Source organism: Seriola aureovittata, chromosome 12 (assembly GCF_021018895.1).
Source record: "Seriola aureovittata isolate HTS-2021-v1 ecotype China chromosome 12, ASM2101889v1, whole genome shotgun sequence".
NCBI lineage: Eukaryota > Metazoa > Chordata > Actinopteri > Carangiformes > Carangidae > Seriola > Seriola aureovittata.
In genome coordinates this window covers 21,250,687-21,274,671 of record NC_079375.1, presented here as the reverse complement: position 1 = coordinate 21,274,671, position 23,985 = coordinate 21,250,687, and the positions used below count along the sequence as shown (strand labels likewise).

At 39.9% G+C, this 23,985-nt stretch overlaps 1 protein-coding gene and 1 long non-coding RNA gene across 3 annotated transcripts in view; one reads left to right on the top strand and one right to left on the bottom strand.

The window, feature by feature from the left end:
- LOC130179373 (uncharacterized) overlaps positions 1-23,985 on the top strand; it is a 92,985-nt gene that overhangs the window by 15,707 nt on the left and 53,293 nt on the right. The window contains exon 2 of one of the 2 annotated variants that reach the window (XR_008829284.1): positions 3,008-3,233. This is a non-coding gene — a long non-coding RNA (uncharacterized LOC130179373). Of the gene's footprint in view, positions 1-3,007; positions 3,525-23,985 lie in introns of those variants that run through there. The other variant, XR_008829283.1, reaches the window with a different exon arrangement.
- Positions 21,144-23,985, bottom strand: part of LOC130179372 (vertebrate ancient opsin-like) — a 57,562-nt gene continuing 54,720 nt past the window's right edge. Inside the window, exon 4 of the mRNA XM_056392304.1 lies at positions 21,144-23,103. Coding sequence (XP_056248279.1) covers positions 22,822-23,103 — 282 coding nt within the window. The 3' untranslated portion in view covers positions 21,144-22,821. The remainder of the gene's footprint in view (positions 23,104-23,985) is intronic.

Here is a 23,985-nt window from a genome sequence, read left to right as displayed (position 1 = left end):
ATTATCTTGCGTTGGCAAAGGCTTAAGCTATCAGTGATTGCACTGATGATCGTCCATTGGCACAACCATCTTGTTATTGTTATCACAACCCTGCTTGTTGTACCCATGTGACACGAAGTCAGTTTTATGCTGACCGATTCTGTCAAATGCAGTAATAATTACCGCTTTATAATTTTATGAAGTTTGATTGTTGTCCGTTCTTATACAGTTGATGCTGTAATAGAGATCACACAGAGAAAAGGAGGGAAAGGGTTGGCCTCTGAACAAGATGCCTTTCTTTTCCAACAGAAATCACAACTCTATCTTCACTCACAACAGCTGATGACTCTTTCTCTGTAAATGAACCTGACTTGAGTGCTTGCAATCACAGCGCTGAATACTTGGCAGATCTGTGAGAATTGAAGAAGATTTAGCCTGTAGTGAAATGGAAAGAATTCACAGTGGAGCTTTAAAGAAATGTTGATGAATGAGTTCAGATGTCATACAGTTGTTTAGAGGCAGAAAAGATTCCAGACTGCAGAGGCAGGTAATCATACTACTTATTCTGTATATATGCTTTTTTTAAATCTATATCGGGGTGTGAGTGGTTCACTGCTCACTGAGAATATACCACTTTCACTTCAAGAATCTTTTCACTTGGCCAAATTGTTATCTAATGGTCTGACGCTTGTTAACGATCGACTGACACATTCGTCTGCGGACTGAAGTGAACAGACAGATGAACAGACTCAGTGAGGCGTTGCATCTGAGTGTGACTGAGAAAGACTTTTGCAAAAATACACACACACACACACACACACACACACACACACACACACACACACATACATATTCAAATACACATACACATACACACCCTGGCAAAGTGCCCAGCTGAGATGCACTAAAGTTTTATGTTCCTGTCTAGTGGAAACAAATGAAATTTAGACTGAGAGAATACACAGGAAGCTGAAACATCGGAAACATTGCTGTACATTGTTGATTAATCAGTTAGCTGTTTGAAAGAACAGAAAACAAAAATGCAGATGAAAAGTTGGTTCCAGCTTCTTTAATGTGGGGATTTGATAGTTGTCTCTGTTTTATATAATTTATATTTAAGTTGAATATCTTTGGTTGAACAAAGTCAACAATGACATCATGTGGTCTCAGGAAGTGTGTGATGTGAATTTATTGCTGTCTTCTGACATTTTATCAACTCAAACGTTAATCTGAAAGATATTCAATCTATTAATTGATACACACACACACACACATACACACACACTGGCACCCATTTTTCAGTTTTAACTAATTTAATTTATTCGAAATTAATTTGCTATTTTTTGACATTTTGATCCTTTCACACTGAAATCAAAATGACATGTTCATCAAAAACAATATTAAAAATAACGTGCCACAGCTGTGCATCATCATATCGCCATTTCAGGGTTAAACAGACCATATAATTAACCATTTGTTTTCTTAATTAACTCAAAGCGACCCCAAGAAGCCCTTGCAATAATGGCAAGGAATAGGAATGCTTCCGTCATCAGTCGTCAGGTTGGCGAGAACATGTTGTGTGTAATTGATACATTAAGGGATCACAGTGTTTCCTCTAGGATTTTTTTCAGCAGTGGGGGGCATGCTCTCCGGGGGGGTGGGGGTGGGGGGGGTGGGTGGGTGGGGGGTGGGTGGGGGGGGTGGCTTTTATCGCTACCATTGAACTTTTACAATATATATCTCAGCCATATACAATGTCAAGAAAAATAAATACCTTTGGTTTGTGAAAAATAAATGTTACTCTAACCAGTTGAAAATGTAAAAAGTAAAAAATGAATAAAACAATAACATTAAATAAATAAAAATAATAAATAAACATATAAAGATGAGCTAGATGAGGCTGTAGAGTCAGTGGCAAAGTTTGCACCCAGGCTCATCTCTCTCTCCTGCACCTTCACCGAGCTCTCCCGCTGCTGTGCTCTGCTCTCCCCCACTTTGTTTAACAACTCCTCCCTGTCTAATGTTACTTGTCTAATAAGATTACATTAAAAGTGTGAGTAACGTAACGCTAACAGCGTTATATAGTTTACACTCACATCACATCTGATTACAAGTGTGAACATTAAAATACTATTTTTTACCTAACCATCATCATTTACGAGTCAGTAAAAGGCTTATGATAGGCTACCTGACTAGCGCCTTCTTCATCTGTTGTCTTTCTCTTCTTAGAGAAGTATCTGAACAAGCTCATCTGAAAATGCAGTCAGCAGTTAATACATAATGTTAATGCATAATTCTCTGACTCTGACCTGGTGCCTGACGTGATGTCACTTTCAAGGCCGCGCTCTCGCGAGTAATTAACTCCAATAGGATTCCCCAACCACTCCAATCCCTCCCTCCCCTCCCCCCGCTGTTGCGCTCATCATCACACAGGCTGTGCTGTGAAGGTGGAGAGATGTGGCGGTGGTGCATTTGCGACAATAAAAAAAAAGAAAAGAAAAAAAAGAAATTTGAAGGCGTGGCAGCTATGATTTAGCAGTGGCGGGCCGCCACTGCTAAATGAATGTAGAGGAAACACTGGGATCATTAGGAAATCTGTGACCCTGTGTTCTGAGCTCTCGTCTTCTGCTGAGTGGCATTTTGAGTGTGAGGGGAAACCTTCTGCGTCGCTCATGCACAGTCCCATCATGTGTAACGTACCGTGTGTAGCGTGGGAGGTGAGAACAGAAGACGCATGAATATGTATGGTTTCTCGACACACTGGTTTTTCAAATCAAGGCAGAAAAGAAAACTAGCAGAGAGACATAATGTGCCCTTGAACTGGCTGAATCCAAACAATTTGAAACAATATGGGGATGCAAAATGAAGCCTTTCTTATCTGCACAGCATGCACTTGAAGAGGCCATCTACCTTTTTTACATTTTTGTATAGCGTAATATCATGTTCCCCCTCTCTTACTCATATGAAGTTGAATTCATTTGTTGAGTACTTGTCCACCTGTGCAAATAATAGCTGTGTCTCAATTCAGGGGCCACATCCTTCGGAGGCAGGATTGGAAGACTGATATCATCACAGCAGCATGACTAGGCTGTCCCATTTCAAAGGTTCCTTCAAATGCGGGCGACAAATGAAGCCTTCTTTTCCTGGGCAATGAAGGGTCCAACGGGTGGATCCCTTGTGGTGCAACCTATCCCAAGATTCATTGTGCGCCGGTAATAAAGGCAAACACCACCGACAGAGAGACACTTTTAAATGTAAGTATTGTCTTTCAGCTCAGTTCAGCAGCAAATGGTAAAACATCAAGTTTTTTGTTTCTGTCTACAATTGCTACGAAGGGCCACACCTTAGTGGACATCGTCCTCCGAAGGATGCAGGAACTGGGACACAGCTAATGAATGAAATTTCTTTATGGGAATTTCTGTATACCATAATGCTGCTATACATACAGTACAGAACATGCTGATGTAACCTACTGTAATATTTGTTGACCTGATAAACAGTGGTTGTAGTTAGTGTCAGTGCAGCATTAAAACATATGATCTCAACTGTCATCATCAGCAATATAACGAGACTTGGGTCATGCAGGTTCTTGAGTCTCTTCAAGAGTCGTTATCTCCGAATGATGAAGGAGCTCAGTTTCAAGGGTCTCCCAAAAGCCCCGACTTAATCCATCAAACAGCTGCCACTTCTCTGTGCTGGAGATCTGCGCATCTTTGTTACAGGCGAGGGTTAAAAGGGGATATAAAACATGGCGGAAGAGAGCAGGGACGACAGGTGTGTCGTTCAGGTTAAAGTTAGACTGAGAATCTGGAAAAAAATGGAAAAAAAGCAAAATACATTCTTCTCTCCAATTTGTAACATTATACTCATAAATGACATTTTAGCATTAATACTGAACAAAAACATAAATGGAACACTTTTGTCTTTACTCCCATTTTTAATGAGTTCAAATAAAAGATCCAAGACTTTACACAAAACACACACACACACACACACACACACACACACACACACTCACACACACACTCTCACACACACTCTCACACGGACATATTGTGACATGATCCTGAGGCCCATTTCCTGGAAGCTTGAACCATCCCAGTCCCAAAAATCCAGTATATTTTTATATAGGTGTAAAATACTGTAATTGTCCATTTTGTCAACTGAGCTTTGATAGCAGCTCCTAAAACCTGTAACAGAAAGAATGTGGTAAATACAAACTGAGCAGACAGTAGGATATCTTCCTAGCAAATTATGTCAGGCATCAAAAACATTATTTACTTTCACCAAGAAGATTGTTTTCCATTTAAGTCAATACTGACCTTTTACAGTGAAACCAGAGATAGTGCAGGTTGTTGTCTTTACTCACTGACTGGACTGTGATAGGGAGTATAACTGTCCTGGCTCGAGCTTACGTCTTTGATACACATGAAACATTCACACTAGAGCAGTCAGCAGGGACAAGGTGACCCTCACTGATTTATCTGCTAGAGAAAAAGTTTGGTAGCGGATAATACAGGACAGCACTTTTCCTACTCAGCTCACCACACTGATTGCCACATGTTGCCTGGGAAGTGTAGTGCACGAATGAGAGCTTATAACCAAAAATTCTAAAGTTACACTAACACAATACTGCCAGTTGCCATTTGGGAACAGAAAAACTCCATATAGTAGGTCTGTAGTGGACAGGGTGTTCTCGTTAAAGGTAGTGTGAAGACGAGCAATGACAGAGTGGGCGTGGGAGGGAACAAAGAAAATGGAGAGAAGTGGGACTGAGGTGGAGGTAGGTACGACTGATGAAGACAGAGGAAGGTATATAAAAGAAAGAGAGGAAAAAAAAGGAGAAGGGAGGCTGATGGAGCCCGAATCAGGGTCCCTGCCTTTCCAATTTAGTCTAGCTGTCATCCTGGCTGGTGATTAATGAAGTATAGAATGCCATCTGTTCTCCCTTGGAATTTCTCGTCTCTGGGCTCAGAGATTGTTCCTTGTTGATACTCCCTCTGAATCTGTGTTCCCACTCCCACTGTGCCTTGCCAGGCAGCTACCACAATTTGGGGAAGCCAAATTTACCGCTGATACTGGAATACAACCGTGATGGTTCATGAGAAATAGGAGGTAGTTGGCGGATGGAGAGGAAACAGCGGAGGGATGTGGGACAAGACTGGAGAAGGTACTGAGGGAAAGAGGGATAGTTGATAAAATGTTATCACACAGGGCTGAGGACCACAGGGCACCAGGGAGAAGCTGGAAAGATTGCTATCTGTTGTAAACATTACTGCCATTGCAGTCCAGGGGGATTAGTGGAGCGGTGGAGTGTGATGAACAATATGAAAACAGTCTTTTTTTTTTTGTAAAGACCATTTGGGGAATTTATCTTGTTGTCTGGAAAGCAAACCTCTTCTTCCTATAGAGAAAATAACTCCAAAAACAAACACAGTATTCATGGCTGCATTTTAGACTTAAAGTCAGTCAAGTCAGTTAGTCAGTTGACAATTAAGTTGCCCATGTTGGCTTGATTCTGTTTGCTGTAACTGCATGCATTACAGGGTTTATACAGGTCTGTACTTTCTTACCCAGTGTTGATGTTTTCTGAATTGATCTGGTCATTTATCCCGACTCTGTGAAACCATCACTGAAACATCTCCTGTAGGAAGGTGTCAGCAATGGCTGTGTCGGTGGTGTCAATGTCACAGTTGCCACAGATTTATCAAGCCGGTTGTATTGGTTGAAAGTGTTCCAGGTGAACTTATTGGTCAGAGCCTGAAGGGCGTGTTCCGGACATCTTTATTGCAAGTAGCAACTTCTGTTAACAAGCAGACCATTTAGGAAGATTGACAGATCCATTTTATTTTTATAGGGGTAATTACAGTGTGGTCAGGGAAGGGTTAAAATATCATACTCACAATTAAATAACAAATGTTTATAATGACAAACAGAATCAGACAGGACACAAAACTTTATCCATCTCCTCAACCCCCACATATTATTTTACTGTAGTATGACTTGTACCTCCTACATTAGCACTGCAGGTCTTCATGTGTTCAAAACAGACCCTTGAAAAACCTGCCAGAACCATTGTGCATGAATTAAAAAGACAAAAACAAATCTGATCCAAAAGGACCCGAGGACTCAAGTTGGATCATGGTTGCTGAGAAGTGAGTGGGCCTAGTGGCTGATTTGTGCCTCCACAAATATGTAAGTGCACATCGGGGCTTTGGACGTACCTCACAGTGACAACAAGAACTCTGATTTGTCAGCAAGGGTTGCTTGTGTTCCCACCTACAAGTGTCTTACCATAGAGATTGTTCAGAGTGAAGACAACATTGAGAAAGTTGATAAAAGGCGCAGTAATCTTCCTCTTTTCACTGACAAGCAACTAGCAAAGTGGGCTCCACTACCTGCTCACCACAATTACATCTAATAGTGAATGAAGAACTTAACTACAGTAATCTTGTGGAATAGCTTCCAATTCAGTAATGAGAGAAAACAAACCTGACCACTGGCACGAAGTGGATGAAAGACAGTAAACACAATTACTGCTAGGAATAAAATTAAAGCATAATACAGTGCATTCAATTTTTTCACATTTTGTTATGTTGCAACCTCATGCTAAAAAAAAAAAAAAAAAAAATTTCTCCCTCATTGATCAACACTCAATACATAGACAGAAACAGAATTTTTTAAATTTTTGCAAATTTATTAAAAAGGAAAAACTCAAATATCACATTGATGTTAATATTCAGACCCTTTACTATGACACTTTTAACTTAGCTTAGGTTCCTCCCATTTCTCTTGACCATCTTTAGATGCGTTTCCACTGCATGAACCTTTTGAGGAAATATGCGTGTTTCAACCGCAGGAACCAGGGTCTAAATTTAGTTCCAGGGTAATTTATGGACCCCCAAAAAAGTCCTTGGTCGGGGGGGTAGTACTTTCCCAAGGTTCAGGAACTTTGGGGGGTGTGGTCTGCAGTGCTGAACATTTCTGATTGGTCAAGTACTCGCTACATTTTATTTCACCCACCATGTTTAACAGCCCGCAGCTGCAGCTGTTTTGTGTTGATTCGAGACTTTTGAGATGTTTCTACACCTTGATCAATAATAATGAACAAAACACAGTATTGTATTGAGACAGATCTGGTGAAGGCCATGAAAACATTTCTGATGCATTGAAGGCTCCAAAGAGCACAGTGGCCTCTGTAAGTTTTATATGGAAGGAGTGTGGAATAACCAGGACCCTTCCTGTAGCTGGCTGCCTGGACAAACTGAGCAATCAGGGGAGAAGGGTCTTGTTAAGACTCTGGCTGAGCTCCAGATATCCTGTGTGGAGATGAGAGAAGCTTCCAGAAGGTCTGAATACTTATGTGAATGTGATATTTCAGTTTTTCCAGATGCTGTTCAAACCTATGCCTACCTGTGTAGATATTTACAGCAGGACTCCCTCAAACCCTTGCATCTGTTATTGCTGCTGAATGTAATCACTGTTTGGCAAATAAAAGGAAATATAATCACATCCTGGGCAGCACTTCCCACCAGAAGGTAAGTACTTGTGTAGAATACTTGCACAGTCTAACTCATTGTATTGGACAAAAACTACAGTGGCCCATTTATCTGGTGGTGGGTTCAAATGCTCACCCTTCCTCCTACACCTTTTTATCCTGTTAGTGGTTCCATCAGAGCTCCAGCAAAATAAACAGTATGTGGGCAGCCATGCAGATCCAGTCCCACAGAAATTATTTGGTATGGTATACATTGTTTCCAGCCTTGATGCTTCTTTCACCTCATGCAGAGCCAGTGTGTGTGCGTATGGGGGCTCTCTCACAATAAGCATTAAAAGGTTTAGCCTTGTTGGTCCCGCAGGGTTGCCAACAGTATCTTTTCATCCAAACAAAATACACTCCATCAACCAAATGTCCTTCCTGGTGAGTTTTTATTTCCATCCCATCTCATTAAATCATGTAGGAGAGAATGAAAGGAGAGCAGCTTTCCTTGATTTCGATAGTTCCTCGTTTACTGCAGGGGCAGCACTCAGATATAATCTCACTCCCACAGCACAGGGGCCCGGAGAAAATTTGTGGAACCCGTTTTCTATAAATGGAACAGAGGTTCATGCTGTTACCCTGCAATCTGGACTATGTATGGAAGCAAGAATTTTATAAACTAGTTCAGTTCATGCTCTTATGTGAAACACATTAGATGCTTGGTATTGAGTGAAAGACCTCATTTCTTTTAAGTGCCCCCCTGCAGATATTTTTACATTCCTGCAGGACTTAATTGCTTGACCAGGTCAAGGTTTATTCAGCGTTGGAGGCAATTTTTTCTGCTTTTTCATTTTACCTCATAGACTATTATGGCATTACAGTTTGGGCCAATAATGTGGCAAACCTCCACCAGACTAGTCCATCAAGTTCAATCTTGCGATGTGTGGCTGTTGCTGGAGGCGCTGTACAATGTTCCGTTAGAGCCACCACAATGGGGATAAATTACTACTCTATTGCTTGCTCTCATATCAGATGAGCATGTCACTGAACTAAGTGAACTTTCACTTCATCCCTCCTGTATATACTTAGGTAAAGCTGGTACTGTGGTTTTATTGCACCCTGAGGTTTCCGTGGATGATAACAGTTTGGCCTTCCATCTCACTCCCTTTCATCCTTCCTCCTTCATTTCTATTGTGCAGTAACGGCTTAAAACTTCCAGTGAGGGCATTGCACATTTATAAGGAAAGAAAAGAAAGAAACCCCAATGTCAAAGTGACCTGCAGTTTGTGCGCTTTGCAAACCCAGCGAGGGGTTTAAACAGCAACTTTCTTGTTTGTAGGAGCATTGCATGGCCTGTGGCAGTGAGGGCAGGGACCACCATCTGTTGTGCAGTCTCATTCCTCTGGAGGTGTGGCTGCACAACATGCAAGACAAGGCAATTAAGAAAAGGCAGGGCAGCCTTTTATTTATATAGCACATTTCATGCACCAGGGAAAACTCAGCAGCCTCTAGTTTTATGGCAGCAAACTGGCACAGTTAGCAGTTAAAGCTCCCGCACCACGTTTTAATGCTAAACTTCACATTGGGGCTGGTATTCCTGATGGGGTAATAATGATATTCCACTAGCAGTGTTTAGCTTTAGCTCATGCATTTAGTCACACACACACACACACACACACACACACACACACACACACACACACACATATATATATATATATATATATATATATATATATATATATATATATATATATATATGTATATATATATACACTCCACTTACACTCTATATATATATTTATACCAGGGAGTCATTGGGGAATGAGGAACAGGTGAGTTGGGCAGGGAGAAGTCAGATGAATGACTGGGGTAACTGCAGGCTATGGCAGAGAAGAGTTAGTGATGAAGAAGAATGCATGAACTGATACAAACTTTCATCTCTTGTCTGTAAGTAAACAATGAATCACTGCCATCTGGGCTTTTCCTTATAGTTTGTGAAACATTTTGGCACTAATTGGCAACTCCAAGCTGCTTCAGAGCTAAAACACCAGATTTGCCCTGATGCACCCCTTCATAAAACTCCCACAGAGAAGCTGATTGTAGATGCATGAAAGACAATAGTTGGTTTACCTTATAACCTTGAGCTGTATCACTGTGATAGAAAGTCTGTCAGCAGTGGATACCAAAGCTCCTGAGAGAGGAGCTCCCAAAGGTGTGGGCCAATCCTTTCTGCTTAATAGGCGTGTAAAATTAATTCAAGGGAGTTGTGTCAGAGAATTAGCTGTGTAATGCTGTGTAATGTGTGGCTTATACTCAAAGGCACCCACCATGTCCAACAACTCCTGTAACTTTCAGTGTGTCACCTTAGTTTACGAGATGCTTGATTTTCTTCATTAGCTGCTAGGTAACATCTGCGCTGTGTTTGGTGTTAGGTGAGTAGCTACCTTTGGTTTGTCTGAGCTTGTTTGTTAAAACAGTTAAATGGGATGCAGCATGTTCTATTATTTCCCATTTCTTTCAGTCTGTGCATAATATATTATGTCAGAGGAGGAGAGTCTGATATAGGGGTAGGTGATCTGGCCAGAAGATCATATGACAATCTTTTTGGGTAGAATTGCAATCCGTGATACGAGTCATCACAGCTGTAGTTGAACTCAGTGGCGGCTCTGCCAGTAGAAATGTTTCATGTGCATTCAGTATTTGAGCAGTGAAGTCCATTTCCACACTGTGATTTGACTGATCTGAGCTCAGGATAAATACCAAGTGCAGGTTTTTAATAACTGATGTTGGTCAAACAGTTTAAACAGACTCAAACATAAAAAAACCCTGCTGTGCGCCCTGTGTTAAGTATGTGACCAGTTATTATTTGGACAGTGCGTATTATGGGAAAATACAAACTTGCCACAGAGTTCGAAAGTCCTCTGACAGCTGATCCACTTGTGCCGCTGTCACGAGAAATGGACGTCGCCTCAGATGATGGCTCGGAAGAAGGGACATGCCATTTCTCTAAAAACCTGTTTCCTCGTTTCCTCTCTCCTCGTATCTTTTCCTTGCATCTCTCCTGACGTCTTCAACTGGAAGGATTAAGATGTTATGAAAAGACGCCAGATAGGGAAACGTGGATGCAATTAATTAAACTGAGATGGACCCATGCATCATTTCACTCATTGTAGATATCAAATGTAGGTTAGCTGAAGGCAGTTATGAATCCTGTGAATGGCAAATGATTGTGCAGTTTGCAGTTTAAGAGAAAATGAGAATCCATTTTCCCATGCCATTTTTTATGCTCTTCTGTCTTTGTACCAACTCATTTAAGTTTTCAAGGAAGGTTCTATCAGACCACTTCTTAAAGTAATGTGATATGGCTTGAATCTGACCTTTCGCTGTTTATATAAGAAAAGCTTAATTTTTATTGACCTTTTCCCTTTTGGTACTTGAAATGTATGAACTTTGGAGCTGACACCAAAGCTTGATATTTTTATTACTAATCTACACGATTCCCCTGAACAGTCTTTAGTTTCATGATACACAAAACTTTTCATGTGGAAAAAAAGTTTTATGTGTTGTCAAATAGTCAAACTGTAAAGTTTGAAATTGAATTTCATAAACCTTGAAATGTTCTGATTGTTGAAGTTTGTTGACGTATGTGAAGGCTTGTATCTCAACTCTCATCTTAAGCTGTTAGTAGTAATACAGCATGTTGTTTTAATCAACACACAAACCATGGGCAAACATCAATGCATGCACTCACAACCATTTAGTCAGGTTTTGTCTTCAAATTTAAGATATTTTAATCCACCAAATGTTATTGAACAGTCCTTTCAACAACGTATTTTTTTTTAATGCAAGTTTATAGTATGCCGATGTGAGCAATAGGAATTCAGAAACATAAAGTCAAATAACTGCTATAAAATACTGTGAAGTTTCACTCCAAGGTTAAACTCATTTAATCTGGAGAGGAACTTGGGTGGACAAGAGGGAAAACATCCCCTTCTATTGATGTGATGTTCTATTCTCACTCTCTTTGATTTCTTGGCCTCCTCTAATACATTATTTGAGTACCCGGAATATGGTAGATGTCCCCATTTACCCTGTCTATTCACATCCATCCATCTGCTCACCTCTTTTACATTTATTCATCCACCCACCCACTTCATCAGGGGACAGGGGAGAGTTTGGAGGGGGAAGGCATATTTCTCCTAACTTTAATTGGAGTTTAATTTCCCTCCTTAGTCTTGGATTTACTTGTGGATTTCTGTAATACCAGATGGGACAATTAACATGGCCAGGCGTAATAACCTTCCATTTTTGTCACTTTCCCTCAGTTAATCCCCATCAGCCGCTGTCTGAGTAATTAAATTCTATAACTGAGCTTGGCCCGTGCTTGTGGATGATTACAGAGACGGTGCAACCTCAACATAAATCACTGACACTCACACAAAAGGAGCTGACTCATTTTTTTTTTCCTTTTACATTTTAAATGGATTTTGTTTCTAACGTTTCCTCTGTCTTCAAATGCCAGACCTATTCTTGTATCCGACTGTGTTGCTAAGAATAGAACTAATGTGCTTAAATTTGAATGTTATCCCAACGTGAACTGTTGTGCTAGTGTTTATTTACATATGTTAATTTGAATTGATTGAAACTCTCTTTATCAGCTTTGATAGAGGGTGTTTGTTTTTTTTCTGTAATACAAAGATTGAATCAGATGATAAGAAGATTGATTCAGAGAACTTGCTGTCACAGAGCAGACCTCAGAATGGGATCTATTTGCAGATAGTCCTTCCTGACTTCACAGGAAAGATGACCTGATACTGTCCACTTGGCCTCCTTACCGAATCCCATGGCTCCAATTAAAGCCTTATGATTGGGCCTAAGTGTGCCGTGAGCTTATCAAACTAACTACAGCACACAGTGGCACTTCAGTGACAGATGATTTGTCAAAAGTTAGGTGTGGGCTAAAAGGTGTGAGCTAAATGTGCTCTGTGATTTCAGTAGCTTGCACTTGGGTCTCTACAGTCAATTAATGTGATCAAAGCAGAAACAGTAATGGTCCCATGCTTACCATCAATGTCAACATGACTAGGTCAAAGCCTAGTACGTGGCTGGACTGTGTATGTGCAATGTGTGACACTGAGGACCTAGGTGTCTTTTAAAACTGTTGTGGAACAACAGACATCAGTCGTTTTGTATGCTTGCCTGTTCTGCTCAGGCCAGGAACTGGTACATGTGCCACTACACCAAGCTAGCCGAGGCTGCAGAGCAGAACACGGACTGCTGTCGCCAACTGCAGTTAGCGGGCTGGTTAGCAGCGACTGAACTTTTAAAATTCAATATCTAAATTTTGCGTTTTTTTTGTGATGCAATCTGTACAATTCATCTAATAAGTAAGATCGTCCATGATATAAGATTATCGCATCACCCCCACTATCTTGTCGTTTCTTCTACTGAAGTTAACCAGCTAACCAGCTAGCTTTGGCATATCTTCCTGCATAGAGAATTGCAATGCAGCCGCCGCCGACAAATTTCCTGCCGCCTCCGCCTCCTGACAAAATTCTTGTACTTGTTTTCTCGGTACTCAGTGGATTTGACGTTTGTAACTGCAATTGGCGCTGTATCGTTATCCATGCATCAGACAGAGCCATCCGAAATTGCAAAGAAGAAGAATACGGACTCGCTGGATTTTCTGCCTGCGGAAGGAGGCGGCGACCAGATGAAACAGTGCAGAGTGCAGACATCATTAGTTCTTCTAATATGGGAAAAAAAAGTTAATTCATGTTACTTCTAACCTTCCCAGATGTTCTGAAAAGTGTAGAGTGAGTGGCTTTGCCCCACAGTGGCTGGAGAGATGATGAAAATATAATTATTACTCATATGGAAGGCATCGATAAGGGAATCGTTTAGCTTAAAGGCAAGTGATGTCGATGGATTGAACCAGTTGGGACCGATTTTCAACTGGAACCGGTTCTTGATTCCTATCCCTACACAGCGCACAGTGTAGATGCGAGAGAGGGTGTTACTGGTGACTAATATAATAATAATAATAATAATAATAATGATACAAATGAGAAATTATGTAAAAATATGTGAAATATTCAAAAGCCTTGTGAAAGAAATGTGTTTTTTAGAAGCGAATTAAAAGAAGATACTAACTTTGCAAGTCGAAGTTCATCAGGCAGGTTGTTCCGCAGATGTGGTTTCCTAATATTAAAAGCTCTGTCCACTTTAGTCTTCCATCTTGACATAGGAACTACCAACAAGTTCCTGTCTGGGGACCTCAGACTATGTGCAAGTTGATATGGGGCAATTCATTTAGAAGTATAGGTACCTGCCTGCTTATCTGCCTGTAGGCCTTTGTCTCCATTTGTTGCCATTAAAGTGACTGAATTGCTCCTGCCAGTCTGGTTCCCCTGCTTTTGGGTTCTCTATCCTGTTGCCTGCATCCATAGCCGTGACAGTATATAGATAATGAGATGAATTAAATGGCTGGTGCTGAAAAGATGCAAGCCATAAATAGTATCAAAAATAGGAGTTTGATTTCATTACAATTTAAAGGATTAGAGCTTTAAGAAGGATTAAACATTGAGACGTCATTATGCACGTCGAAACAAGGAGAGTCCTCTGATACTGCAGTAAAAATCATGACCGACCATCTACACACTTTTCTGTGATTTATTATACCAACAGATATCAAGGGGATGAGAAGATTAATATGAGATGTTGTGAGTTCAACTTTTTCTTGGATGGGTGCCTGTTCGGCAGACACTTTGTATTTCACCCTTCATTTCATTACTTTCTGTGGGCAGAAGAGCGAACACAGTGTAGCCACAACTAGAATTTCATTTGGGCAAACAGTGCATCTGTGGCATGTCACAAGCTTAAGGCCTGTATTGTAGCCCCGTCTGATAAAATGTGTGTCTGTTTTCATAAAACCACCACTTAGTGTTGCTCAGACAAGCTGAACTCAACAAATGCAAACAGATGATGGTTACTCTTGGCCCTCAGACAGGTGCTTTGAAACACAAAGAGGCTCCAAAAAGCTGTAATGTTAATGTGTCTGAATGAAGCTTTTGGCAACAAGGAGAAGTTCATGTGACAGTTTGAACAGGCGTCTCTGGCGAGGGAATAGGTTCTTATCAATTGTAACAATAACAAAAACTGGCTCTGGTTACGCACGACTGACATGAGAGAAAAATTATCCTGTCAGTGTGCAAGAGATGTGGTGGAAAATGTCTCAAAGATAAATGATATAGCAACAGACTTTGGTATTGCATTAAGTACACCTCAGAAGGTAGGGGAGCAGTAGAAAGAAGGAAACCAGATCTGCTTGTGCAACTCGCAGAAGAAGGTATTAACCATGAATAACCATAAGGCATCATCTGTGGGATGGTTGTTGTTTCCTTTTGATGGCACCTTTTAATGCTTTGCAGATGCGTTTCTCACTGCCCACTGCAACAGTAATGCCAGTATTTAACCATCATTCACCTACAGTAACTGCAGCTCCCATTTCCCCCAAATCAGCACCGACCCTTCATTCACATCTAGCAAGCCAACATTTCCTGCAGCAAGTGATCGCTGTGAGCTGCCTTGGCAGAGAAATTCCCACTCAGTTAATATTTTATTGTATTAATGAATCTCATTCAGACCAAACTGTCACCTGAGTTTCAAAGTTGGATACAGTGATTAACCTTGACAACGCCGTTCAAAACGTGTCCCCAAGCAGAGTGCAGCATCCATCTTCTTAATGAAACGTCATATCAGAACGAGTTGTTATATCAGACCACATAAGCAGTAATTTGAAACACTTTTATTGTTATAATTTTTAATTAAAAACGGGGCAAGCAGGCTAACAAATGTATATACTGAAAGGTATGAAACCTCCACAAAATGATTCATGTGGACCTTATCAGTATCAGCCATAGTATTTGTACCTGAGAGGAGAAAAATGTTTTTTAAGCAATTCAAGATCGTCAGATGAAAAAAATAAACAAAAAAACAAACAGGGAAAGAAGTTCTTGATAGGATCAGATAGAATCAGTTTACATGCAAAACCTGTTGTTCTATATACGAAATCAATTCACCAGAACCCTGCCACAAAGTAACTAGGCATTAGCAATGAACTTTACATCTGGAGGGCAGAGAAGTCAGGGACCAAAAGGAAAAGATCATCAGACTTAAACTGGACTGGCCTGGGGCTATTGACAAATATTAATTGGGAACCTGCGGAGGTTCGGAGTGGAACTTTGTTGGAGAGGAACTTTGGAAAAGGAGGTGTGAGATAATTATTTATAGAAACAGTGAGATTTTTTTTTCTCAGTCACCTTCCAACCTCACTCTGTGGCTGTTTGAATACTAGACCTGTGCAGTGTCCAGAAGCAGCATGGCCTCAGCACATCCTTGCAGAATACAAAATTGGTATCACAAGGACGATACACTCTGTAGCATAACCAAGTGTAAGGCAGTCGCCACTATGGATATAGTACATGAAATGTGTATTTATTTTCATTTTTAGGATGAGAACTCAAATAATAATTGTTGCGTGTTAAGTTGAACAATTCAAGTAAAAGACAGATGTTTGGGAAGCTAAGTGAGGCAACAGATATAAGGCAATGACTGTTTATTTATTTTGTAGAGCTTACCATTAAGAAGACCTGATAGATAAGTTGGTATGGAGGGAAGAACTTAACATTAATGCAGGAAAACGAGGATATGACATGTGGAAGTTTAGTGTGACAGCTCAGGCAGGAAGGAAAGACACCAGTTGTCAGCAGAAAATACATCTGGTGATGTATCTTCATACATTACTATAGATCAGTGTCTAACAATACAATACTGAAAATGTCAATCAAAAGATCATAAAAACCAAGGTGGCATCTTTAAATCAACCCTAGTGATTTTGGCGTCTCCCTGGCCTCTTCTGTGGACCAGCATAAGTTTCAAAGCAAACAGGCACATTGCCACAGAATTTACTGAGGACATTGATGATTTATAGAAAGTGAACCCTTTCCACTTTGGAAACTTATAATCATCTATTAGCAAATGCTAATTTAAATCTGCTAACATTTTTTAATATTGCCATTGCACAAAGAAGTGAAATGTATGAATTGAAAAGTCCCAGGGGAAAATTGTAGTGGGAAGTTTCAGGTGGGAGTGGACTGCATTAATCAATTAGCTGTGGAATCCCCTTTGCTGTCTGCACTCATTTCCAATGTGTTTTTTATCATCAGAGGCTGGCTGGGGAGTCACCAGGCAGCCCGCCAGATATTACAATCGCTTCAGTCTGGCTTGTTTGGCAGCAGTCAAAGACAAACACTATACCACCTGTGCTGCAGGACCCATGACAGTTAGTGTCGGTGCAACAGATTTCCTAATCAGTAACTCACTGAATAAAGATAATTCAGCAAATTATTTGTTCAGTTTGTTTCTATGATGGTAAGAGAAATGTTACCACGTCTTGGGTGTGTTTCTAAGTATTTTCACATATGAATTGTAGTATGAAGGGAAAGGTTGTCATGTACAATTTAGATGAGGCAATTATTTGACAGATATGATGAAATTGCAATATTTTACCAATAGGATCATGGGATGTGTAGTTTATTCTGGTAGCAATGAAAATCTAAAAATTAGATTATTATTATTAGATTAGATTAGACTACCTAAATTGCACTGTGAAGTGTAGAGTCCGAATGAACTCTGTCAGTGAACATCTTCACCTTTTGGACTTTGCTTCATGATGGAATGATATTGTTGTGGCTCTAAGGTCCAGTCTTCCATGAGCAGATAAGATTACTTGCATTTTATTATCTTCATTGAACTGTAATCTAGAAATAAATGAGTAGTCGATCAATTGATTAGTTGATGGCCAATTTCAAAATATTTAAAAAATTGAAATCGCTTCAGCTTCTTAAATTTCAGAATCCATAGCTTTATTCTGTTTTATAACATTTTAAACAGAACTGAATATTTATACTTTTTTATATTTTTTGTAGCAGCTTTTGCAGCTGTAATTTTTTTTTATTGCCAAAGTTAAGTCCTGCATCGCTTTATTTTCAGGGAAACTTTAGGTTACTACACAATAGCTAATGTCTCCAACAACATGATCAACATGATCTAGCTGTTCCTAATCACCCTGCAGAGCTGTTAATAATTCAATCACAGACTCCATCGTAACTGGGAAACAGAATAAAGACAATAAAAAGTTGTTCCTGTGCACTCAGTGGCAGAGGGGCGAGAGGAAATGAAGAGTTAACCAGTTTTTGTTGCACCATGTTTAAATCAGTAGTCTACAGATTAATGGGTGTTGTGAGGTGTGACATGTTTCTGAAGTGCCTGTGTGGAGAGAGAGAGAGAGGGTAAAGCTATCAAAAACTGCCTGTATCCTTCTAATCTCTCATAGTAAAAAAGATTAAATGCCTATGCAGGTAAACAAGGTATATTTCTGAAAGTAAATCAGTGCAGTTCCCAAGACATTAGAAAAGGGAAAATACATATTCTTTTCAACTTTACTCTTCCGACCAAATAAAGAAGCCCTTGACATTTTCCATACCTAAATAACACACACACACACACACACACACACACACACACGCACACGCACACACATGTGCACAGAGACAGAGAGGTGTTGAAAGTGAGAGCGGTAAATCAATGTGGACGCAGGCCTTTAGTGGGCAACTGTTTATCAAGACAACTGACTGGCTCTTATTTTTGACAAAAGGTTGTTAACGAAAGGTCATTTTGATTCTACTCATCCCAGCCTCAGTCCAGCCTTGAGGCTATTCAACTAGTTAATCAGACATTACGCTCTGAGCATCTGGTTAATGGAGTCCATCACCACAATGCCGTCTTACAGCCGCATTGATATTGGGGAGTCTCTTATCGCTGCTCACCAGGGGCTTTATAGTAAACAGCGGAGACCGAAGACCAAGCATTACACAAAAACAATTAGCAGAACATCCCTAAAGGTGCACTGAAGCCTGGATAAGATTTAGAATCAGTGTTGAGAAGAGATTTGTTCAAAATTCGAAGTCCCACTGCCAATTTAAGTTCAGTCATCAGTGAACAGGCTTATGGGTTAGTTTGTGCAGCTCTTGTAAATCTTATGGTTGTTATCTACTAACACAAAGGTTACTTAAGGGCAACTTCTCTCATAGTCCATATTGTATTAGATCTTATTATTCCAATAGTGTATCCATGAATAAAATATGACTGGGTCAGTGACCCGCTGCCAAAATGCCAGTGTTTTATTACTTTAACTTCATGTCACAACAGTTTTAGTGATACTTAATTACCTCAATTTGTTGACAATTCTGTAATTACATATTGAAGTAATTTACTATTTCCTGTGATTCTAGTACACATAATTTAATTTCAGGACATCCATCACACATGATTCAGTAACTACTGTTTGCCAGGTGCCCTTTAATCTCCAGCTGCTGTCGCTCAGTGGTTAAAAACACCAAACTGTTCATGAGCTCGGCTGCTCTCGTCTCTGTGTAACCTTCTCTTATCCAGGCTGTATCAAGATGAAATATTTACATAGCTGAATGTACTTTAGGTAACCAGGGTGAAAAGATTTCGTACAAAGATTAAAGATAAAAATGGATCTTCTTGATTTTAGAAAATTGGTACAGTTCTATTGGACAGTTTTGGTAGTTAGTCATAAGACATTTGTTTTGATTCTGAGTGTGAATCTAAAACGTGGGTGGCTTAAGTCCTCAGAGGTAGTTCCATCTCGACAGAAGGTCTTCAGTGAGGAGAAAAAAAAATCGTGATGTAAGACATAGCCTGAAATTTAATATTCCCCCTGGAGAATCTGTCTATTAGATTATAGACAGTAACTTCATTTGCAGCTTGCTAGGTTCACCCCGGGTACCCTTTATTTAACTCTCCTTATTTTTCCAATGGAAGTGTTCACTATTTACATTTTTTAAACATTACACTGCATTCTCCCTTCACCAGTGTTTCCCACACATAGACTTTACTTGGGTGTGCCGCCCAGGTATATTAACGACCCATTTTTAGCATTTTTCTTTTTTCTTTTTTATTCATCTGATAGAAAACAATGCCATCCATGATCAAATGACTAGTGGACCGTCTCTCCTGGCTCTACCTCTCCAGAATCTGTTCTTTTGCCACGCAGTCTAATTTGTGTGTATTTTTACACTTCTCATAATAACATAAAAGATCTCTAGTGCAGTGTTTGTTATGTTGATTCATCGTAGAGCATTTGCTCAGCCCCTCTCTCTCTCTCTCTCTCTCTCTCCCTCTCTCCCTCCCATCTGTCTAGTTATAGTCAGACTGGCCAAAACATTTTTTTTGCAATGCTTATCTGTTGCTTTACTACCCCCCCTTTGTGTGCGCAATGAAAGCGTGCTGTGTGTGTGTACCAGGACTGGTGTCATGCAAAACACAACATTAGATCAACCCTGATTGACCCACCCTTCCTCCCCCACCCTTCCTCCCCCACTGCCACAAATAGAATCTAATTCTGTGGGAACACTGATCCACCCTCCCAAATACTGTTTCTCCGCCTGTCAAGCTTGTCAAGCTCCTTCCTCGCACGGCACATAATGCAGTTTACAGTTCTAATGGTGGCAGGTTTACCACCCAATATTCTCAGACACAAAAAGACCAAAGCAGGTTGAAATGACATCTGTTGCTAGCAGAGTTTATCAGCTGTAGGCAGCTGCCTCATTTAGCTAATGTTAACTCGGTTGGTTGAGAACACCCTCTACTTCTGACTTTGTAGTGTTTCCTGCTGACTCACTTTAAATATGCACTTGATGCCTTCATTACGCTAAAAATCTGAGGCTGAAGCTGTATTTCAAGCAAAAACACAGTATCTTCACCAGTTGATGGGAATCTAGAAACTGCATTGTTCTTGTATCAGAGTATACCGTTGAACCTGATGTTTTAAGTATCGGGAGGAAAAGAGTCAGAGTCAGACTCGTTCTTTTTGGCTTCTTAGCTATGGTCAGACAAGCTGGACAGAAGTTAGATTTATGCTTTATTTTTCATCAGTCTGTTTAACTTCTAACTGCACAAAGGAAATGGCTTGAAGAATGAGGACTTGCTGTGTCAGTATTGGGTTTGGCTGGGGATGCTGGAGTGTTCCCAAAATCTGACAAAGAGCAAGACGAGGCCAAAACAAGCTAACGTTACCCTAAACTCTGTTATAGTAGCATCCATGATTAACAGTGGGATAATAGTGGAAGAACTGTTTTTTTTTTGTAAGCTGTAACACAAAATTAATGTAGTATAAAATGTTACTTAGTCTTGGACGTATATTACAAGTGTAGGTAATAGGCTAGTTAGCTGGACATGCTAATATTTTCACTTTAACTTAGAGCAAACCAATACACCATTTAATCAATTCATCACCTTTTCCTTCTGTAATTTTAGTTTTGGAAAATTTATCAAAAAAAGATGCCATCCCCAAAGTGTTTATATATGGAGCATTACTTTTACTACAGTCCCATGCACACTGCCTGCTAAGCCCCTCCCCCAAACAGCAACTGACGAATCATAGCTTAACAAACGGTCAGTCACATATGACTGTCCTGCTACTTGACATATTGCATACCTTTACGGTTGACAATCTTCCATATCCTGCATAATACACCTTAAGCCTCCTTAATTTTGATCACCCTCTATTTCAAGCAAGTCGTCATCAAAAGAAAGCACAGCACAGCAATTTAGATAAAAAAAAAAACCTTTTATTGAACAACACTTCTCAAAAGATATTAAAATTCCTTTAGCTTTGGTATCAACTCATGTACATTAATCTATCCAAGATCTCGACAGCACATAGAAAACAGTTGTGTGCTTAACGTGAATTACAAAAAAATTGCACACACTGATTGTATGCAGTACAGAAATGTACCACACCACTTATAGTTTAGACATTCACTGACAACACAGCACTGATGCACTGCTCTCAGAAACTTTTATCTTTGTATTGCAAGAGGGAAAAAGTATGAAATCAGTTATCAAAAAATTTAACAAGATGCAGACGAGCACATTGAAAAAAATATACACAACAAACTTATTCCATCTAACAGATGTTGTTGCCTCGGATAAAGTCCTTTGTTATGTTCTGGGAAACTTTAGAAGAATTGTTCTTTCAGTTGTTGGTACTTTTGTATTTTCAGAGATGACGACAATTATTGAGTTGAATTATTGAGAGTGTTAAACACATTAGAGTGACTTTTATGAAAGCAAGTAGTTTGAATATTATGAGAAGAGGCTGGTACCTGTCCACATGCACTGTGCTCATGAGCAAGGCACTGAACTGTTGACAATTTCAAGGATGTTTGAGGTTCACTCTGTCACATCAAAGGGCCTGTGACCTCAATCACTTTTAAATACACGGGACACCCTGCACTTTGGGTTTGACCAAATCCAGGACAACAACAACAAAAGATTTCACAGCTGTATGTACATGTGGAAATGTGTAATTGAAAACCATGAAGAAATCGGCTCAGGGAGGCACCCATTGCCAAGATTTGTGCCTTTGCCTATCCTCTGAACATTACCAGACATTGCATTTCTTCGACCTCATTTGCACATTAAACTGCAACAGTTTGCATGCAGAGTCATTATTGAAGGAACTATACAGTAACTCTTCAACATGCACCTATTTCTTTGACCATAAAGTCACTATCCCCGAAAAATATATGTGACTGTCGCTAGCATGCTAGCAATGCTACATGTACAACAAACCACTTATTAAACCACTTAATTAAAAACCACTTATGCATTTCAAAGTGATTATTGAAATGCAATTTAGTGAAAGGGGATCAAAGCAAAAGTTTAGTTTAAAATCATTACCAGTACATTCTCATTACTCTGCCTACTCAGTTTTTTCTTTTCTTTTTTTTCTTTTTTCTTTTTTCAATCTTGTCTACTCTAGGAAAGACTTCAAAATGCATGGGGTTATAAACAACATGTGTTTCTCAACCTCACTTTGTAACCACATTCAGTAACCAATCAATACATTTTGTATTACCATAACAGTCTTACAGTGCTTCCTCCAAAAATCCTGACAAGAGCATCCTTCAAATGCTCACTCTTAGCAAGACAGATGTATTCTTTCTTTTTCTGCAGAGAAACACTCCCATCAGCTGCAGGTTGACCGCCTCAGATTGTCCGGAGGCAGTCTTAAGATATCCCTTTGTAACAGGTCCATCATCTTTACTCGTCGGTGCAGAGTTGATGTTAACAGCCGTGTTAAATCCACTTGTGCTGGCAGTCCACTTGGACTGCTGCTCTCTAAGCTTCAGTAACACCACCTCTCTCATTATTCATGACTTCCTGTCTGGGGACATTGGATATAACCATAAAAAATCCCTCGATCATCAGCCATCAAAGTGGGCCACCAGTGATACTACGACAGGTTTGATCTCTGAAGAAGGGGCTTTAGTGATGTCGTTTGTGGGTTCACAGGAGGCACCCAGCTGGGGCAGTGTGGTGGCTGGTTGACCCAGGGATGCTACCATAAATAGGAAGTCATTGGTACGTCGGGGACCGTTGAGTGTTTGACCTCTCATGGCCTTGGTGACGACCTTGGAGGAGCTCTTTAAGCTGGAGCCTCGTTGAGGAGTGTCACAATGCAGAAGGCCTTGGAAGCATCTGTAAAACTGGGGCGAGCATACAACACAAACACATGATCAGAAATGTACTACAGAACTAAACGGGTGACCGCAAAGGATGAAACTGTAAAGACAAGAGGAGTAATGCTGTAATATGTTGCGAGAGCTTGGCTGAATATAATAAATGTAAATGTAACAGACATTTTGCCCAAAAATGTATTTGATTCAAGTTGCTGCTTCTATAGGAAGTTAATTTACTTTTCTCTCTCTATCTGCCCTTTTCTGCCTCCCACAGTACTACCCTGTCACTGAGGCTATTGTGTTGCCTTCCTTTTCATGAGGAACAATATCCCAAGTGACACTAATTATTTGTAAGGTTTCTAAATTATATTATTATACCATTATATATTTAACTAATTACATTCTCAATCATGAGTGCGAGCTATTACTGCATTTTCATTTGGATAAGGGATTTTGTTAATGTCTGCATATAAAGAGTGGCAAGTTGAGGATGAGAGAGAAAGAGACTAAGACAGAACAACATTTTTTTCATTATTTTCTCTTGGGTAAACTAACCACCATGATTTGCTTGATAATTTTAAAGTGCAATTTTCTGTGAGAGGGCTCTTTTGTTAGGCTTGTTTAAAATTTAAAAGTTTGGAGTAAAGGCTGTTACTTGTATTAATATAAAAGTTAAATGTATACTGGCTGTTGAAAATTTAGGGCACAGAAAATAGGGTCATTTCATATGTCACCACATGATGAGCTATGTGGTGATTTTAAATCTTCCGTGTTAAGGGTTACACGCCAACAAAGCATTAACAGGGTCCCAGTCAAAACAGGAGCTAGGCTGCATGCTGAAGTTGAACCATTGGAAAAGCAGCACCACCACTACCAAAAGTTATGCTGCTTTACTAAGATCCTCTAAAA